The sequence below is a fragment of the Rosa rugosa genome, chromosome 2, assembly GCF_958449725.1.
Source record: "Rosa rugosa chromosome 2, drRosRugo1.1, whole genome shotgun sequence".
Taxonomy (NCBI): Eukaryota; Viridiplantae; Streptophyta; class Magnoliopsida; order Rosales; family Rosaceae; genus Rosa; species Rosa rugosa.
This window is the reverse complement of record NC_084821.1, coordinates 52231338-52250588: the sequence shown is the minus strand read 5'-3', so window position 1 is coordinate 52250588 and position 19251 is coordinate 52231338. Positions and strand designations below refer to the sequence as shown.

General features: G+C 40.5%; 3 protein-coding genes and 1 pseudogene across 6 annotated transcripts; 2 read left to right on the top strand and 2 right to left on the bottom strand.

Annotated features, from left to right (window-relative positions):
• Window positions 1-1395: 1395 nt before the first annotated feature.
• LOC133730968 (NAC domain-containing protein 2-like) lies at window positions 1396-2433 on the top strand. The gene has a single exon (XM_062158459.1). It carries the CDS (start codon window positions 1396-1398, stop codon window positions 2431-2433), a length of 1038 nt encoding a protein of 345 aa, XP_062014443.1.
• Window positions 2434-3060: 627 nt separating this feature from the next.
• On the bottom strand, window positions 3061-7808 carry LOC133728189 (uncharacterized). Of its 4 annotated transcripts, XR_009855667.1 has the most exons (7): window positions 7235-7808; window positions 5437-5587; window positions 5023-5307; window positions 4738-4912; window positions 4235-4313; window positions 3563-4122; window positions 3061-3425 (listed from the first exon to the last, which is right to left on the bottom strand). XR_009855667.1 is itself a non-coding variant. In XM_062155597.1 (6 exons), exons 1-6 carry the CDS (start codon window positions 7237-7239, stop codon window positions 3927-3929), a joined length of 891 nt encoding a protein of 296 aa, XP_062011581.1. In that variant the 5' UTR covers window positions 7240-7808; the 3' UTR covers window positions 3451-3926. The 4 variants fall into 4 exon arrangements, 3 of the variants coding, with proteins under 3 accessions (XP_062011581.1, XP_062011583.1, XP_062011582.1); XM_062155597.1 differs by lacking the exon at window positions 3061-3425 and having other exon boundaries at window positions 3451-4122; XM_062155599.1 differs by lacking the exons at window positions 3061-3425; window positions 7235-7808 and adding an exon at window positions 6657-6786 and having other exon boundaries at window positions 3452-4122.
• A 362-nt stretch (window positions 7809-8170) lies between these two features.
• On the bottom strand, window positions 8171-12257 carry LOC133730967 (ankyrin repeat-containing protein At5g02620-like). The gene is made up of 3 exons (XM_062158458.1): window positions 11610-12257; window positions 8988-9506; window positions 8171-8833 (listed from the first exon to the last, which is right to left on the bottom strand). The coding sequence occupies exons 1-3, from the start codon at window positions 12255-12257 to the stop codon at window positions 8171-8173; spliced, it is 1830 nt and encodes a 609-aa protein (XP_062014442.1).
• On the top strand, window positions 10977-11027 carry LOC133734992 (U6 spliceosomal RNA; annotated as a pseudogene).
• Window positions 12258-19251: the final 6994 nt, after the last annotated feature.

Here is a 19251-nt window from a genome sequence, read left to right as displayed (position 1 = left end):
CTGGTGCTTGGATTTCTGGGTTTTATGCTAACCTTGGTTGCGGTTCTGTCCTTCAAGCGGAAGCTTGGGGATTACTTTTGGGACTACAAATGGCTCTCTCCCATCATTGTCGTCATCTTCTAGTGGAAAGTGATTCTCATGTGTTAGTTTCCCTAGTTCAGCAAGGTGTGGATGATTTGCACCCCTTAAAAACTATTATTGATTGTTGCCAAGCTCTCCAAAGACAATTGCACAACTATGATCTTAAGCATGTCTATCGTGAAGTAAATCAGGTTGCCGACATTCTCTCCAAAGCTGGTTTGGATGCACTCTAAGATTCAGGTTCAATAAGAGTAAAACATAGTGAGGGAACTAGTATCCTACTTTGCCTCGGATTAGTAATACCCAGGTTAGAAATCGACTAAAAGGAATTGAATCTAAGCAAATTTGAAAAAGGGTCCTAATCTTTGCTCCAATTTTCCCCTGTAGATAACCCAATTTATAACCCTTTTTTTTTTTTTTTTTTTTTTAAGCAAACAAACACAAACCAATGAAAAAGTTTACAAATTGAAACAGAGAGAAGAAGCATGGAAGGCTTTACAATAAAAGCAGGTTTAACGGAGACGAGGCAGGTGACACGGCCTCGTTGAATGATTTGGTAATTGTTCATCCACTAATCTATGCATCAAGGCCACTCGTAAAGCAAATTGTTTCAAAAATGCTGGCATCATCATATTAACTCTAGTGGCGGTTTAGAGTTTAGGGATAAGAAGGTTCAAACTCCTAAATTAAACTACAACATTGCCACTCCCTTTCCTCTCTCTCTCTCCTCTCTCCAGACGACGCTCTCTCTCTCTTCACTCTCGCACTTGGAGGAAGAGATCGGAGCTTTCTCCGGTTGCGGCGAAGACACTCGACGGCAAGGCCCAGCGGCGATTCGGACTCCGATCGACAAGGCCCAGCCGCGATTCCGAACCCAACGCCTCCAGCTTCACGATGGAGGCTCCGAGGTGGTGAGAAATCGGCGGCGTGGTGGTTCAAGTTTCACGGTTGAACTGTTCGAAATCCGATTGGGTGCCTCTGGGGTGCCCATATCAATTTCTAGGTTCTTTTTTCTTTCTTTCTAAAAAGCCATTTATTGGAATCTGATTGGTCCACGTCCTACAAAGTCGGTTCTTGGCGATCAAGTTTTGAGTTTCTATAAATTCACCCTACTTCATAGTGGTTTCCACAAGTCCTCCTTAGTTTCTAAATTTCATCCGCAGAGAAATTAGGGCACCAATCTTTTTTAGCAGTGAGTCCCAGTTCACTCTCGATCTCTTTAGGTTTTCTCAAGTTGAATAGGTCGACGATCGATATTCAGTTTCAGGTTTCTTTAAAAAGACCCAGCAGAAACAACTAACTTCCGATCCATTAATGGAGGGTGAGGGTGGCTATATGCTTCTTCCGGGCCAAAGGTTTTGCCCCATGGAAGATGAACTGCTCATGTACTACCTTAAACCCAAGGTGAATGGAGAGGAGGTACCCGGAAAAGAAGCCCTTATTTGCGAGTTGGATCTTTATGGTGAGCAAGAACCTTGGAATATATGGGAAAGATATGAAGCAACAAGGGCAAACGACTTGAGAAGGAACAAAGATCTATACTTCTTTACCAAAAAGAAGAAGGTGAGTGCAAAAGCCTCGCGTATAAGGAGAAAAGTTGGGAGTGGTTCATGGAAAGGCCTGGACGCAGCCAAGGAGATATATCTTCTTGATGATCAGAATCGGCAGCCAACAACTACTCTTCTTGGTTTCAAGAAAACCTACACCTACAAGAATACCAGCTCTGTGCATCATGGTCGCTGGATCATGTACGAGTTCGAACTTGATGAGTCGCAACTCCTGCACAAGAAACAACAAGTAAATAAGAATGAATACTCTCTTTGTTTACTTAGGAAGAATGATATACTACCGGAAAAGAAGAAGAAGAGAAAATTAAGGCAAGAAGAAGAGAATCATGAGATGCTCCAAGATAATGTGCCAATCTCCATCGTCAACACCGATCCTGAATCGGAGCCGCAAGCGAAACGGCCATGCACTCATGATAATGTGCCAGCACCAGCACCATCATTATTGGATTTCGCTCAGCTAGAAAAATGGTATGATCAACAACAATTCTTGCTGCCAGCTGAACCTCAACCAAGCTGGGAAGAAAATTTGGGGCAGATACCAACATTTTCAGCTAATGAATTAATGAGTGGCCACCAAGATAAAAATCAGGTGCAGCAAATGCCAGCTGAAGACGGTATCTTGACACCAGGGGAAGTCGATCTGTATGGAGGCAACTTGAGTGATGTTGTGGTTGGTGCAAACTGGCCCAACTCTTTTATAGGGGAGCTAGTGGAGGATGAGCAGCCATATACCATGGAAGCGGGTGAATGGAATGATTTTCTTGTTCAGATTTTGACTACTTAGCATTTTAGTTAATATTTTTTGCTGTCGATCTCTACCAGAATTAATATATGTAATTGTTGACGGGATTTAGGCTTTACGCCCCCCTTGTTGTATCTTCTTCTTCAACTAATAATATGAGTTTGAGGGCCTCACCGCCCCAGTTATAAAAGTTTCATCTTATGGTTAATTGCCATAAAAACCCAACAATTAATGTCATTTGTTATCTGAGCTCGATTACTTATCTTTCTGTAAGTAGCAATAGTTATAACTTATAGTTGTTCACTTTTAAGTCTTAAAGTCAAATCAATCAACAATATTGATATCAACAAGTTGGATCTAACAAAAACATCAATTCCAATAATGATTTGAGAAGAAGGCAATGGATGTGTTTGAAGATGTCTGTTACTGCACATGTTGATCAGGGTATCAATCATCTTTTCACCTCATAATTCGTTTTTCTCACAAGTTACTAGTGTATATTCACTCAAATTGATTGCAATCCATGCCATGTTCTTTAAACCTTAATTCTTTGCCCTTTGGTTGGACTTGCTCTTAAACTGGCGGCACCATAAATTAAAGAGATACGAGTTAGCTTCTGTAACCAACAACTTTTCACCAACTATATACAAGTCTCACTCTGAATCAGCTGAGGTTTGCTAAGCTCAATTTCCTTGAAATCCTGTTGGCTTTTCCTAGACAATGCCATTTCAGGATGAGGAGGTAAGAACTTTGCAAGCAAGGGCGTCAGAACAGGAACTAATCGTTCGAGGAGGTGTTGATCTTCTTAAAGCAGAAATAGGACAAGCAGTACTTGCAAGAGTAATAGAACTAACGGTAATTGTTCCATAAGCTTCTAAACTTTTAAGACGAAGCACTGAAACGTACAAAAACAGAACAAAGTTGATAGTCTTCATCACCAAATCCTCAAATGAAGAGTCTTCTATGGGAGGTTGAAGTCAGCCAGAAGAATTTGTAGGAGAGCAATTTCACTCTAAAACCTAACCAAATTCCTCCTGGACAGGAGAATAATTCAACAAACATTAGGCCGAAACTGAAAAAAAATTATAAGAGCATGAACACGAGAAGAGAAACAAAGTTGATGAAATGTTTGAAAAGCAACAAAGAAAATAGATCAAGGATGTGCAGGCACCTCTATCTCCCAAAAATACAGCTTTGTCAATAGCTGAACTTGAGATCGAATTTGTGAATGGGCTTATATGGAGAAGGGTGATGAAGCCTTGAATGATGTAGGTTTGGGGGTTTCCACTGTACAGCTATGAAGAAACTAAGGACCTTTAACCTGTGACACTACTATAACCATCTTAGAATCTTCTTCACTCTGATGTGTATGTATAGCTCTGTCACCTGTCTCACAACCCATTCTTAGCCTGGCTTTGAAACACGATATTTAGCAAGCGAAAGAGTAGTTTTGTCAAAATCCTCGTCAGTCACAATGGGTCCAATCGTCCAGAAAGATAAGAAATTATAATGGGAAGAATTATGTACTTGTTCCACTAGGAAGAAGCAGGGGCCGTTAATCTTTTGATATCGGCTCCCAGCATATGAATTTTTGTATCTACATTCTCATAACCACGGTCAATATGAGCAACACCGCTGATCTCAGTAGCACCTTCTGCAGCCAATGCAGCTAATACCAATGATATCCCACCTCTGAGGTCAGTTGCAGCAAGGCAGGAACCAGACAAACCACTGCCAGCAGAATAGAAACCATTAGCGCCATTTAGTTTCCAATTGAAAAAGAAGAGAAAAAAGTAAGAAAATAAATAAAATTAAGAGAAATATTTTAAAGGATTTCGCATACCTTCTATTATCTTTCCCGAAAACCAGAGCAGAGCTTGCACAGACTTGAATTTTTGCTCCAAGCTTCCGCAGTTCGTTTACTAGTATAAGGCAGGGAACATGTTTGACAATAGGTCAATGCAAGTAGCGTCATTTGTAACAAATATTATCATCTTTCCAGACAGAAAAACAAAGAAGGAATGTCTATAAAAGAATACAGGGGATAAGAAGTATTTCCTCCTTGTACTTTTTTTTAAAACTATCAAAAACCAATTATAAAAGAAAAACTGGAGACAGTGTAAGGATTTGGAACAAGACTCGACAACATAGATGTACACACCTTAATGCCTCATTATGTGTGTTTATTATGTATGTATGCATGTACACAGACACAAACATGCATGGACACGTGCATACTATGTGGCTAATAAGATCATGAACCCTCAATGATCCACACCTTCATTAATTGAGAATCTGCATATATAATACAAATGCTAATGCACACAGTATATATATACCACATACCATGACCATGAGCCATGCGCTTTTCAAATACAGACTCTTCTACAGGACTTAAACCATTGCACGTGGTTAGCAGGGCCATTGTTTGCGGTTGGAGATCTGTAGGAAACCCGGGAAATGGCCCTGTCTTAACCTCAAAACCTCGCAAATTCTCACCACATTGAGACACTGCTGAAACCTGAAGTAATAATGAAATATACCACACGATGAAATTAAATTACCACAAGAGGCAGATAAGCAAAGCAAACAAAATGGGACCAAAGCTATTTATAAAACAATTTAACATACGTCCAAGGTATCATGAGAGCATTGCCTTATTTTGCAACCAGCGGCCAAGAGTTTTTGCATCAGACAGGAAACTTGGGAAGGAATGACAAGCGAAATTGAAATGAATGAGCGAGTAATAGCTGCAGCAAGCATAAACGTGCCTGCTTCAATACGATCAGGTGCAATAGTACATTTACAACCATGCAAATGAGATTTTCCCTTGATGACAAACTTGTTGCTTCCTGCTCCTTCCACACAGGCCCCACTTTTAGTCAGAAATCGAGCAAGATCAACCACCTCTGGTTCCTGTGGTAAGATGTTACCGAAAACAGGTCACTTAGTAAAATCCATTAGACAGCAGACAATAAGACTTGAACATTTTCCATTATCATCACAATCAGAAATCAAAACTTCAGAGAGATTCACTAATCATACTCTGGCAACATTGGACAGTATAGTTGTTCCATCAGCCATACATGCAGCCATCAGAAGGGTTTCTGTTGCCCCAACGCTAGGGTAATCAAGTTGGAAATTTCCCCCAACCAATCCTCTTCCATTTAATGCATAAGCCTGAACTTTGCCATCCCTGTGTATCACAAAAATTTACTTGATCAACTCATCTCACCATTCATAGACCATGTAAATAGTTCAATACCAATGCAATTGGCTAAACTTTACTATGGGTTAATCATAAAAACAAGTGTTACTGACTAAGGAAACAGGCAAGTCATGTAGAATAACAGTCACTAACATACAAATTTGCCAAAGCTGCCATAGCTGAGATTAGCAATTTAATTTTGTACTTGTAACTGGTTTGCGGTAATTTAACAACATAAATGTGCTTACATTATACCTTCAACCTTAGATGGCATCTTAGTCTCTTTTCTAGACAAAAACTATATACAAGTGTAACTATAATTCATCATCTCACACACCACATAAACCAGAGAGTTTAATTCACATGATATTTAGCAAGTGGTCTCTCTTTTAAGAATGCACTAGTAGCACCCCATGGGCCATGTAATACGTAGCAAGTACAGTGTAAGACATCAAAGATATATGAAATTAAAACCTTGGTGGTTAGAAGAAGGCACTTTATCAATTCAAAACACAGAAGGGAGAATACAGAAATTATGTTAAATTTAGTGCGGCAACTCCCCATGGACCTCCTGAACTCCTGTGAAGGAGAAATTTTACTCCTGCACAGGAAGAAAGGAGTCTAATAGCCATATCGATTCACGACTTAAATGTAATGAGCTTCGGAGAAACAAAACAAAAAAGAGAGAGAGCTTTTGACCCCAAATGTTTTGATCAATGGTATAATGAATATCAAAGCATCTAGCCATTGCATCATCCAGTATCTAAACACTAGTAAGAAAATTTAGAACAGTGAACTCCGAGCACTACAAAAGCAGCTCCTGACAAAAAAGTTGAAAATTATTGAAGATGGTGGACACTCGCTATATAAAATTGAAATGGTTCACAGTGAGATATGCTTTTTGAGATGGTTAACAGAAAAAGATATGCTCTGTAGGATGGTTAACAGAAAGAAAAATCATGAGAGGGTATGTTATCATCATAGGATTCATAGCACATTCTGTCCCAATCTGCTGATTAATAAAGAAAATATGCTTTGCTTCGAGGGGAAAGAACACCTTCAAGAGATGCAATTTGTGACCTATCTACCACAGTAACACATCGCTTCATTCCTTACATGGGACTTGGGAGATAAAAAGAAGAAAAACAGAAAAAGAAATCATCCCTCCAGTTTGTTTCCTTTACTGACACATCATATTATATGCAAGGTACTGTTGGATCTGACAATGAAGATACCTAAAATGGAAATAGCGTGAACAACAGCATAACCACCCATTAATAGTATGAGTCAGTCAGTTCTAAATGTGCTATACTTCTACACAATTTAGTTAGAAAATCACACACCAGTGTCGCCACGCATATCATACTACTCTTACCCCAATTCTTCAAAATAGTCCATCTAGTACCACTCCTAACAGTAGCACAAATTTTTGCAACACAATCAAAATTCATAAAAGTTCAAGTCAACTAATTCATCATAAAGTGACCATACAATCTCTGCTACAATCTCCAGTATATATGCTTAATCTCATGCAAATCTTATTTAAAATTCTGTGAGCATTTCTATGGAACTAGCAGATGCATCAAAGCCAAGTACATTTCCGAAATCGGCTAAAGCAAAGAGGAAGAAACTTACTTCATCTCCACAACAGCACCAAGAGCTTGAAGACCCCGAATGTAAAGGTCCACCGGTCTAGCCCCAATGTCACAGCCACCGGGTAATGCAACCACAGCCTCACCGAACCGGGCTACCAGCGGCCCAAGAACGAAAAACCCACCTCGGATCTTCCGAATCTCATCCGAATTAGGCTCAACAGATGTAATCCCACAGTGTTAACCATGATTTCGCTGATAAAAAACTTTAGCACCCAGAGAGGCTAAGACAGAAGCCATTGTGCGAGTATCTGACAAATTGGGCACATTGTGAATGACTGAAGTGCCTGCGCAGCAAAGGGTAGCTGCGAGAATGGGCAAGGCTGAGTTCTTGGAGCCACTGATGGGTACATGGCCGGAGAGCTTGGAAGTGCCGGTGATGATGAGCTTTGGTTAAGGGGTTTGGATTTGGGTTCGGGTATCGGGTTCGTGTTGTTGGGGTTTAAGTGGGTTTAGGAGGGAGTGGAGTAGGGGGTTTTGGAGAAGTTGAAAGGTTGAAGACAAAGCAGGTAGCCATTAGTTTAAGTTGCCGCCAAGTGCTGAGAAAACAACAAAAGCTTCAATATTGAGACCTGGTTTTATTGGTTTATATGGAAGTGGCACTTTCACCAAGTAACTGTAACTGAAGTCGGCTTCAGCTGATCTGGATAACTGGATTATTGAGTTTGATACTAGGATACAACCTACTGAAGGTGATTGTGTATTATTAGGTTCTTAATTCACCATTACCAATTGAAGATTACATATTTTATTAATCAAACATTCAACTACATGAAAGGATAGTGTTAATGTTTTTGTGTTGAGAAGTTCTACATGTTATTAAAAGGAAGAAATAAAAAAAAAAGTTTACATATTGTGGCCGTTACCAAAAGTCGAGCCTAGGACCATGCTCTGGTACTTAAATACCTTTACCACTGCATCACAACAGCTTTTCACGAAAATATGAAACCAGATACATATATAATGAAGATCTGACTGGGGCACGGGACCCACCATGCCCCAACATGGCTCCGCCTCTGTTGGTGACAAGTTCATTCATCTTAGGACTCATAGCTGAAAATGAGAAAACGCAAATTAGTAGAATTATCCAACCGTCAACCGGCGTCGTTTTCTTAACTGTGATTTGCCCTGCTGCCGAGCCTAGCGGAAATGCGAAAATCATTCCGACAAGTGAACCCATAATAAGGCCTCCAGGTTTCAGGCGGAGGAAATTGGGGAATTTGGAGCCCCAATACGCCTTAAAAGCTTCAAGTAAAAGTACCGTAAGGGAGAAAATAAAGGATATCGTGTTGAATGTCTGAAAAATTTGGAAATTTGTATTTTGCTGTAAAATCATCTTTCCGTTATCCCCATATCCTCCAGGTGGAGCGAGAGCAGCAGCAAATGTAACTGTTGCGATAAGTGTCGCTACCAGTAGATTTATTTCAGATATCCGATCCTTTCCGCTGCCTACGATGGCCGAGGCAGTGTCGGATTTATCGTTCTTCTCATGTAATTCCAATTTCTTGAAATCACGTCTTATTTGTTCTTGGAACAACGGCACACCGAAGGAGCCTCCTTGATAACTACGATCAATGATCTCCTACAAGTATAACGTAGAGTAAGTACATCATTGTCCCGAAAAAATAAAAAGAGAATCATTTAATTCCAACGTCAACAAAAACCTGCACTATATGGGTTTACTGCAATGACAGGTTTACCCCATATTTATATGGGGATGAGTTTAGATTTCATACCTGTACTTCAATATTGTCACCAAGAAAATTGTCGAAAACCAGCGGGAATCCCTTATGAATAGCAGTATTTTCCACTCCACAGTCGAGTGTTTCTGTCAGCATTCTTCTAATTACATGATTTTGAGCGATAGCAGCTAGATGCAAAGGGGTATTTCCTTCTTTATCTGCTTGATCTATAAGTCCCTTAAGCTCAGGTATCTTCAGTATGCACTCAACAACATCACTTTGTTCACCTAAAACTGCGACATGAAGAATGGTTTGTCCTTTGTCATTGAGACACTCACAAGTATCAGGCCGACATTCAATCAGCTTCTGCATTACTTTAACCTGTCCTCTGAACGCTGCAACATGAAGAGCTGACATTCCACATTTGTCCAAGATGTAAGAAGTACTAAATTTGTCCCATTGAATCAAATATCCAGTTGCTTCAAGGTTCCCTCTCCATGCTGCGTAGTGTAAGGGTGCCCACCCAAGTGAATCAACTTCTTTGATCGTATCAGGATATTTGGATACCATAGTCTCCACAATCTCTGGTATAAATACCGAGCATTCAGTAAGAACTTCTGAACTTGGACATCATATAATTTGCTGAATGATATAACCCAATACGTAAATGAAAATAAAACATTTTTAGATGATTCGAGCCGAATATTGATTGAGAAGTGTGTGTGTGTGTGGCAGCTTACAATTATGTTACAAACTTTAGGCAATTCTTCCAGCTTTTTAAAGCTTATTAGCAAGGACAACTTTTTGGCCGTTATTACATTAGAAGTCCAGCACATGACTCTCTCTCTCTCTCTCTCTCTCTCTCTCTCTCTCCTCTCTCTCTCTCTCTCTCTCTCTCTCTCTCTCTCTCTCTCTCTCTCTCTCTCTCTATATATATATATATATATATATATATACAGATCCTATCCAGAGCAGAGTTCCGCTTTGAAATTAACGTGTGAAGTTCGAGTTTTTGGTTACTTTTCGATCGCATATCCACATCTCGACCGTTCAGTTTTTAGGTACTAGTGGATAGATCATCTCTGCAAATTTTCAGCCAAATTGACGATCGTTAAGGCATTGATAACTGCTTTAAAGCTAGTACGGTTCAGGTTGACAGATTCAGTCCGTCCATTGGTTTAAGCGAGTTAGATACCTTAACGATCATCAATTTGGCTGAAAATTTGCAGAGATGATCTATACAGTAGTACCTAAAAACTGAACGATCGATCGAGATGTGGATATGCGACCGAAAAGTGACCGAAAACTCGAACTTCACACGTTAATTTCAAAGCGGAGCTCCGCTCTAGATAAAATCTATATATATATATATATATATATATATATATATATATATATATATATATATATATATATATATATAGGCTTTCTCAGGTAAGGATATCCTTACCTAAGCTTATGGAACGGATTTTCAGTTTTTGACCACTTTTCGATCACATATTTACATCTTAACCGTTCAGTTTTTAGGTCCTAATGTATAGATCACTTCTGTAAAATTTCAGCTTAATTGATGATCGTTAAGGCATCCAAAACTGAATGCCTTATCGATCATCAATTTGGCTGAAATTTTGCAGAGATAATCTATACATTAGGATCTAAAAATTGAACGGTTAAGATGTGAATATGTGATCGAAAAGTGACTAGAAACTGGAAATCCGTACCTAAGCTTAGATAAGGATGTCCTTAGCCAAGAAGGACTGTATATATGTATTCTAATTAAATAGACTGATATTGTTTTTTAGTCAGAATACTTCTGAAAATATAATTTACTAAACAGTAATATGCTTTTACTTCAGAATTCATCAGGATGGAGAATATATAGAATCCTATATCAGTAATTCTAAATCTTGTAAAATATTACAAAAACATGTGGCTAAGGCACAAAAGTTCTTTAAAAAGTAATACTATAAGGGACAGTTTGGACGGAATGATTCTCAAATCTGCAGATCTAGGTACGACAGACAACAAGGAAAATTTGTAGTAGTCCCTTCGGGGACATGCGATAAAATTGGAACGATACAGAGAAGATTAGCAAAAAAAAAAGAGGCAAATTTGTAGTATAGATCGAAGAATAAATAGAATGCATGTATTGATCAGAATAACTAGTTCGACTTGGAATATATTTGAAGATGATTCAAATAACGGCAAGTAATCATTTGAAATCCATTTGTTTTATTATTGTTCTTCTAACTCAAAGCATATATTGTTCTTCTAACTCAAAGCATTTCAAATAACTACAAGGAATAGAGATTTTATTGGTCTATACAAGCAATTAGTCTCACACTTTAACAAAATCTCTAGATTCGAAATCACTCATCCAAATTACTGAACCTAGCTAAATCATTCATATTTAAAAAAAAAAAAAATTCACTATGCTTCGCCATTTATGTTGGCTAGCTAGTGCAACAAGATCAACATCTGAAGCAAAAATAGTTTCCTGAAACTTTCAATAACGTGCATCATATCAGGACACCACATTAATCTATAACTGCTTACTGCAGAAAGCAAGTGTCATTAGCGCTTCTAGTAATTCATTATGCAGTCCTCAACACTTTTTCTGGGAATGAATATATGAAAATAGAAAGATATTAACTTGATATATTTCCAAACTTTGGCATATATGTTACCTTCGGCGCCTTGGTACGTATGAGTTACAGCAGCATGTAGAGCTGTAACACCATTGATTCCTTGGAAAGAAGGAGATATTGAAGGCTCCTTCAAAATGTCGCCAGCAATGTTAGAAAAACCCTTGCAGGTTGCCAAGAACAATGGAGACTCCTTGGTGCTATTAGTAGAACAACACAATTCAGGATATGCTTTCATCAACGAAATCGCCACTCCCTGGTGACCGTATCGGGCAGCAACGTGCAATGCCGTATGCATTTCCAAGTTGGTCTTCCGCAGTAACTTTTTATAAGATTCAGAATATGTTGTTCCCCTTTCCTGATCGCCAACTCTCTGAACATGTAGCATTTTTGCACGATCTATAAGGAAGTCCACCAATTCAACGCATCCTACTCTTGAAGCAATGTGCAAGGGGGTGTCACCCATCTTGTTGATGTCCCAAAGCAGCGGAAAGCCTTTCTCAAAGGAAGGGACGCCTTTGAAGAAATTGATTTGCTTGGATTCAGCTGCAAGGTGAAGAATGTTGTTGCCTTTAGGTGTCTTGTGACTGAGAACATCACTAGATACCTCACCAACTCTAATCATTTCCAAGAAACCGACATCACCAGATGTTGCCGCCTTATACATAGAAGGATCCATCCAGCAGCTTTCAACTTCATTTATCTTTCTCTCATCATATCCGAGAAGTTTAGCAACCGACATATTGCAGTGGAGAGGATTGCATGAACCAAAATGTTTACTTATAGCTAGGAGTCTAGGAGCTAGTAATCAATAAGGTGCTTAGTCAATAATTAGCATTATATAACTTAGTCAACAACTGAGGTCGATCGTCGTTCGTCGGCAATTACAAAGTCGTTGCTAGCTAGATGTGTTTATACCAAAAAAAAAAAAAAAAAACCCTCCATCAGAGTCGCGTCTGAGTGACAATAGAATATTAATAGCTAATCAGAATCAGGCCCGGCCCTGGAAAATTCAAGGCTCGGGGCGAAAAATAAAATTGGGCCCTTTATATAAAAAAAAAATTCAAAAAAAATTCATATTAATGAGAAAAATTGAGCCCATGACGCCACATCCCTCTCCCTCTCCCTCTCTCTCTCTCTCTCTCTCTTTCTCTCTCTCTCATGACTGTCTCTCATAAAATTAAAAAGGCAAGGCTGAGTAGAGTTGGGTCTGTTTTGGACAACTTAGTGGGATCGAAAACTTAAAGCAAAGATAAAGAACGTAAAGGAAATTGATTATTGCCTTTTTCCTATTGATCTGATGCATACATATGTAGTTTTTGGGGCTGGGATCGGTTCTGTTTTAGGATTTTTTTGCTGGAACCGAAACCGACAATATGTTTTAGGTTTGGTTTTGTTATTTTTTTTTGCCGGAACCGAGTTGGAACCAGAACCGGAACCGTTTAGTTTGGTTGGTTATAGGTTCTAACCGGTTTCTGTACACATAGCAAAACAGCACCAAAGCTGCGAAGCTGTCCAGTTTCCCTGAAATGCCACAATGCATTCTGCCATTCTTGATTCTTTCAAGTTCCAACAGGAATTTGCAGATTAACAATCCAACATGACATTATGTCATTATCAAAAGTCAAACCACATGACGATGGCACAACACATCAAATTGCACAGTTTAAATGCAAACAACAAATCTAAAAACACAGCAAACTGATAAATCCAGAACACAAATCCATGCAATAGATCTGGAGAAATCTCATACCAGTAGTTATGAAGAAGAGAAGATCGGTTCAAATCTATGAAATATGCCTCTAGTAGTCTGGTACAACCTCTATAAGACTGAAATAATAGCTAGAATAAAAATTAAGAAGGAAGGGGAGGAGGAGGGGGAGGAGAGAAGAAGAATGGTTGCAGGGAGGGAAGATATAGAACTATGGAAGTATGATTAAAAAGAAACAGAGAATAGAGAAAGAGAAAGGGACAGAATAGAGAGAGAGAAGTAAAGAATAAAGAAAGAGAAAGGGAGGTGGTGGACGACCGAGAGACAGAGAGAAATGGGAATGTGAGGGTGAGGTTTGCATTTTATTAAAGAAAAAGACAGAATAAAGGCACCAATAGTAAAATTATAAAGCAACACTAGGGTTGGAACGCGCCTCACGCGCTAGGGTTGGTTTTCACAAAAATTGGATTTTGCTTGTCCGGCGGCCTCCCCGCATCAGCGACGGCGTTATGCCTTGCCGGTGTGTGGCAGGTGCAGCCGGACGGGCATCTGGATCGTCTGTTGTCTGGCTCCCTTGGGGTCATAGGTGCTATGGGCAGGTACCCTTTACCGGCATGCTTCGTCTCTCTCCTCTGAAGGCGGTGTGGGCTGTTCTGATGGCTGGATCGAGCGGGGCTTCTCTGAACTGGGGACCCAGGTTTGCAGTTTGGAGATGGGGTTGCGATTGGGTTGGGCTTGACATTCGATGTAGCGGTATTACATGGTGGAACCTCCGGGATCAGCAAGAAGATGGGGCAATACATCAGGGCAGATGGTGGTTGACGGTTTCGAGCCTATAGAGGCTATGCAGCGGTGTTTTTGGAAGATGGCGATGGCTGGAGACCTTGTGGGTTCGAGATCTGAAACTGGGTGATGGGGTTGAATTGATGTTTGGGGTCTTTGGATGGGTGATCATCGGTGGCTGGGTTGGCATCAAGTTGCTATGTCGAAGAGGGCGGTGGTCGTGTTTCGTTAACCCCCAATGCTCTTGCAGCGGGATGACGGTGGCCATCGGGCAGATGGAGGCGGCGGTCTTGGAGAGGATAGTTGTTCGTGGTAGGTATTATTGGTTTTCTTTTAGGGTCTTATTTTTTGGTTTAGTTCTTTGGCTTAGTCTAATAAGTCCCTACTCTATCGAGCTAGGGTTTTGGAGTCTTAGTATGGTGGTTGTATCGTGTCATTCCCAGGAATTCAATTTACCTTTTTGTGGTCAAAGTAATGGGGAGAAGCTCTTGCACGTGGTCTGGCGGTTTTGGGTCATGGTGTTGAAGGGAGTATCTTTCCTCTTGAGGTTGGCTGTGAGGATGTATTTTGTCTCCTGGGTTAGTATGGATGAAGTGCTGTTGATATGGCGTTATGTCCGGGGACTACATGTTTTATTCTCGGTGTTTTCTTGTTGTCAATGTGGTAGTGACTTGCTCTTGCACGTGGTCTGGTTGGATTGGGACACGGTGTTGATGAAGGGGAAGTGGTTGTGTGTAATGTTGGCTGCAGGGATTTATCGTGACTCTCAGAAGTTGTCTTATGTTGTAGCCCGAGTTGAGGGGCGATTGGTTTGGTTAGGGGTTGAGCCCTTTTGGCTCATGGATGTCATCGTGGATGACGGACCCGTAACTGAGGGTGTTCTTAGGGAGGAGAGTGGAGAACTTATGTCCACCACCGGTCATTCCCGTTTTATGTAATCGTATTATTCTGGAATAAAATGTTTCTTTCATTCTAAAAAAAAAGACAGAATAAAGGCAAGTCATGGAGGAAGACAAAACAAAATGTGCAGCTGTGCCATTGAAGGAAGAAAAAGTGACTGGCACTTCTTGAGATATACAAAAAACGTGCATGCTTCAATTTTTATATATTATAAACAATTACCTCTGATTAAATTTGATTCCCAGCAACAGAATGAGACAATTTTTTTGTAACCAAAAAAAAAAAAAAGAGACTATTTTTTTTTTCCCGTCTACTCCAACAAAATTTGGGCCCCCGTCTACTGCCACAAAATTTGGGCCCTGGGCTATCGCCTTGCCTGCCCTGGCCAGGGCCGGGCCTGCTGATCTGGATAACTGGATTATTGAGTTTGATACTGGGATACAACCTACTGAAGGTGATTGTGTATTATTAGGTTCTTAATTGAGTTAATTCACCATTACCAATTGAAGATTATGTCAGCAAAAAATAAGTTAAACGCAAATTGTGTAGTTACTCATTTGTATCGAGCTATGTTTTTGACAACGTACATGTTTGAACCTAAATTTAGCATGGCCTACTTTGAGCAAACACAACAAAATATTATTATTGTTGAAGGAAGTCGACATCATGTGTGCCTCTTCAAACTAGGGTTTAGTCTTAGAGTTGTAATAGGAGAAGGTTCTAGATTTCCTAATTATGTTCGGATTCTATTACCTTTTGTGTACTCTGTAAATCTCTATATATAGGGCTCCTATTATCAATAATACTACTACAATTCTCCCATCAATTCTCTCTGCAAATCATATTTTCCTTAAACACGTTATTAGCACGAGCCCTAACCCTGAAACAAATAACCAAAACCTTAAAACAAGTCGAAACCCTCAAACCCTAATTGCCTCCGCCTCCCAACTAGTAGCCCCCGACCCAAGGAGTCTGGAACCGACAGCAACACAATCAAAACCGGCCGGAAACTTACCGAACCGGTCGCCGAAGCCCCAAACCATCCGCTGCGATCTCTCCACCGGTTCACCACCTTCCGGACACCCAATTGCCACCCAATTTTGTCAGCAGCACCGTCTCTGTCCTAGGATTCAGGAACCGGAAGCGGAACGCCAAGAACAGGTCCAGAAGTCCCTGAACCGGCCGTCACACCAACTGATCCTCCTGCAGAAAAATCGGCAGAAACGACTTTTTGCCAAGTTTTTCCTGTTTCAGCCAATACCAACTGCCGCAAGCTCCTAGCCCTAGCTAGCCATACCGTGCGCTGCCCCTGCAGTCCCTGCGCACCCGTGTGCCGCCTACTGCCCCTGCAGCACCGCCGCACGCCCGTTGCATCCTCCTCCTCACCTTTCCTCTCGTTCCTGTGCATATCAGTATGCTTGCATGCCCCGAAACGTCTAGTTTGGGATCTCTGATCAAAATCCTTTCTTCATAAAAGTTGTTCGTCTCTGTCTCTTATATCTGACCTCCAAGTTTCAGCCCTATTGGAGTCATTTTGAGACCTGTACACCATTCGAAGTAGGAGCTATTCAGAAGCGAATCTGCTCCGAATTTCAACAAGTAAGTTTTTGTGATTAAAGTTCCTGCTTTCTTGTCTTTTAAATTTCTTTATTTGCTGCAGGATTTGCAATATACGAACATGGGTCAATTATTTAATAAGCAGAATTGTGGGGATTCACGCTAAACGAACTAAGAGCGTTCGTAATCAATGAACTAAAAGTGTTCATAATATTCGAACTAAGAGCGTTCGTAATCAATGAACTAAGAGTGTTCATAATATTCGGACTAAGAGTGTCCGCAAGCATCAAATTGTGACCATATTAAACATCAATGTTTCGGTCTAATCCAAATATTCTTGGAAATCGATTTCTTGGTAGCATAGCTCGGAAATCTTATTATTATTAGTTTTCGTGGAAGTTTAGCTCTGAAACTAATTCGTTCTTGTTTCACCCTTTTTCAGGATGTCAAACTCGAACATACTCGATTTTGTTCCATTGGATTATGCAGGCAAAAGATACCTAATGTGGGCTCAGGATGTTGAGCTCCACCTTATTGCCCATGACTTATTGCTTACAATCCAAGAGCTTTGTCATAAAGGAACTGCTCCAGACCCACAAACTGAGATCGACAATTCTAAGGTACTTGCCCTAATGATGCGTCACATGGATAGGGACCTCATGTTTGAGTTCATGAATGAGGATAGCGCTATAAAGCTATGGCAAGCGCTTCGTGAACGTTATGGCAACGTTCGTGACTCCATCCCTCCGAATTTAGAAGTAGAATGGAATGATCTTTGCTTCTCTGACTTTGATACAGTCATACAATTTTATTCGGAAGCTCTCCGCATCACAGGAATGATGCGCTTCTGTGGCAAGACGATCACAGAAGAACAATTGATTGAGAAAACCCTCAATACCTTCCCTGTCTATGCTATGAGGTCCTGTGATTTATTTCGGACTCATATAAATGCAAGCTTTCAACAGCTTATTGAAGCTATGGAAATTGCTGAAAGGCAAGGCAACGAGCTTGTGAGAAGAGAAATTGATAGGCTTCGAGATAGCTATCCAGAGCATCGTCCCATGGCTAGAGAAAGTCGCCATAGACGTCATGATCCATATGATCGAAATGCTCATGAAGGTAGTCGCCAAAGGCGACAATCAGGCCACCGTAGGAGCCGTGACTTTGAGGGACGAAGGGTTGGAAACCATAGAGCCAACATTGGCCATGGTCATAATTTTCCAACGCCTCTGGTCCTAGGGACCATGCACATTGCGCCAATGCGCCTCAATCAAGGGAGAATCCTCTTCATGGTGTCTATTTCTGATATGGAATGACTGATCAATGGACCTGAGTTTGCAATGTACCTAAGAAGGTAGCCGCCTCATGGCGATCATGACATCGAGTTCAAGAAGACTTTAAATCTGGCGATGAAGAAAAAAATGCCGCAGATTTTTATTTAGAATTGTCTTTTATTTCCAAGAATTATGTAATGGCAGTAATGACATTTTGTATTAACTCTTTCTCTTTAGGCTCACCTAATTAAGTATGATGTCTAGGAAAGTAATTGAGATTAGTGGTACTTAAGAGAGCATCGATCCACCGACATCTCTTCCTACTTTCATGGTCATATTTGATTGGAGTAACCGAACGGATTGAGTGACTACAATCTGTCTAAGTTTGATTTCATTTTGGATTAGACTTTGGTTAAAGAAACTTTGATGTAATCATTGGCTATTAATAAAGTGTCGATTCTTTTACTTAATGTCCTGGACATACCTTAATTCGAACTTTATTATTTGAAAGATATAAGAGCCAATGGTTTTCATGTGGAAACACATTGTGAGAATGGACAAGAGTTCCTTTGCATCACCTCTAATGACTACGGACATAAACGAGTATTAGAGAAACTTATGTGTCGCTCTAGTGGGTTGTATGCAACCACTATTCGAGTTATTGAATCCAACCATGTCATGAGAGACGACTTATGGGATTTTGACACATATAGGCTTTGGCACGACCGTTTGGGACACCCAGGTCATGATATGATGATCCGTGATACTAAAGACTTCACACGGACATCTCTTCTTCAGAATGAAGAGAAGTAAGAATCAAAAGTCGATTCAAAGAGAGCATTGCACCGCCGCCGCGCCTTGGGGCGCCGCCGCCATGCACCACCGGCCGGCTAACGCCTGGGCCGTGATCCCCCTGCGGCAAAATCATGGCTTTGACGCCATGTATGGAGACTTGGCTCCTCTCTCTACTTCTCAAAGTAAATTGTGACATTGTGGCTCAACCAAAACCTTCATTGGTTGATTATAAGGCCAATCTTTCGTTCTGTAAAGCCTGTTTTTTTTAAGGATCACGACCATCCTATGCAAAGGACACTAAAGAAATAATTTCATTCTTACAAAGAATCCAAGGGGATTCTGTGGATCGACTCAACCAACTTGCGGACTGCTTAGATGTTTTATGTTGTTGGTTGATATATGCGGACACGCTGGTCACGTGTCGCACTATCGTCCACTCGTAATGCTGCTTAAGATGAACTCCTAGCTCAAATCATATGGCTACGGGCTCACTACCCGGATCATCCCGTTCAGTCAATTCGACTTGAAAATGCTAGAGAGTTTACATCGAAAATTTTCGATGACTATTGCATATCATTGGGTATTGATATCAAGTATCATATTCCCATGTACACACCCAATTGGTCTCGCGGAAAAGCTACCATTAAACGACT

Bases quoted from the DNA above. Each gene is read 5' to 3' on its own strand.
- LOC133730968 (XM_062158459.1), top strand. From the start codon at position 1,396: ATGGAGGGTGAGGGTGGCTATATGCTTCTTCCGGGCCAAAGGTTTTGC.
- LOC133728189 (XM_062155597.1), bottom strand. The intron at 5,308-5,436 runs GTATGATTAGTG...ATCTTACCACAG, and splicing joins TACTGTCCAATGTTGCCAGA to GAACCAGAGGTGGTTGATCT. The intron at 4,123-4,234 runs GTATGCGAAATC...TTCTGCTGGCAG, and splicing joins TTCGGGAAAGATAATAGAAG to TGGTTTGTCTGGTTCCTGCC.
- LOC133730967 (XM_062158458.1), bottom strand. From the start codon at position 12,257: ATGGATCCTTCTATGTATAAGGCGGCAACATCTGGTGATGTCGGTTTC. The intron at 9,507-11,609 runs GCCAAAGTTTGG...GAGATTGTGGAG, and splicing joins GCGCCGAAGGTAACATATAT to ACTATGGTATCCAAATATCC. The intron at 8,834-8,987 runs GTATGAAATCTA...TTATACTTGTAG, and splicing joins GTGACAATATTGAAGTACAG to GAGATCATTGATCGTAGTTA.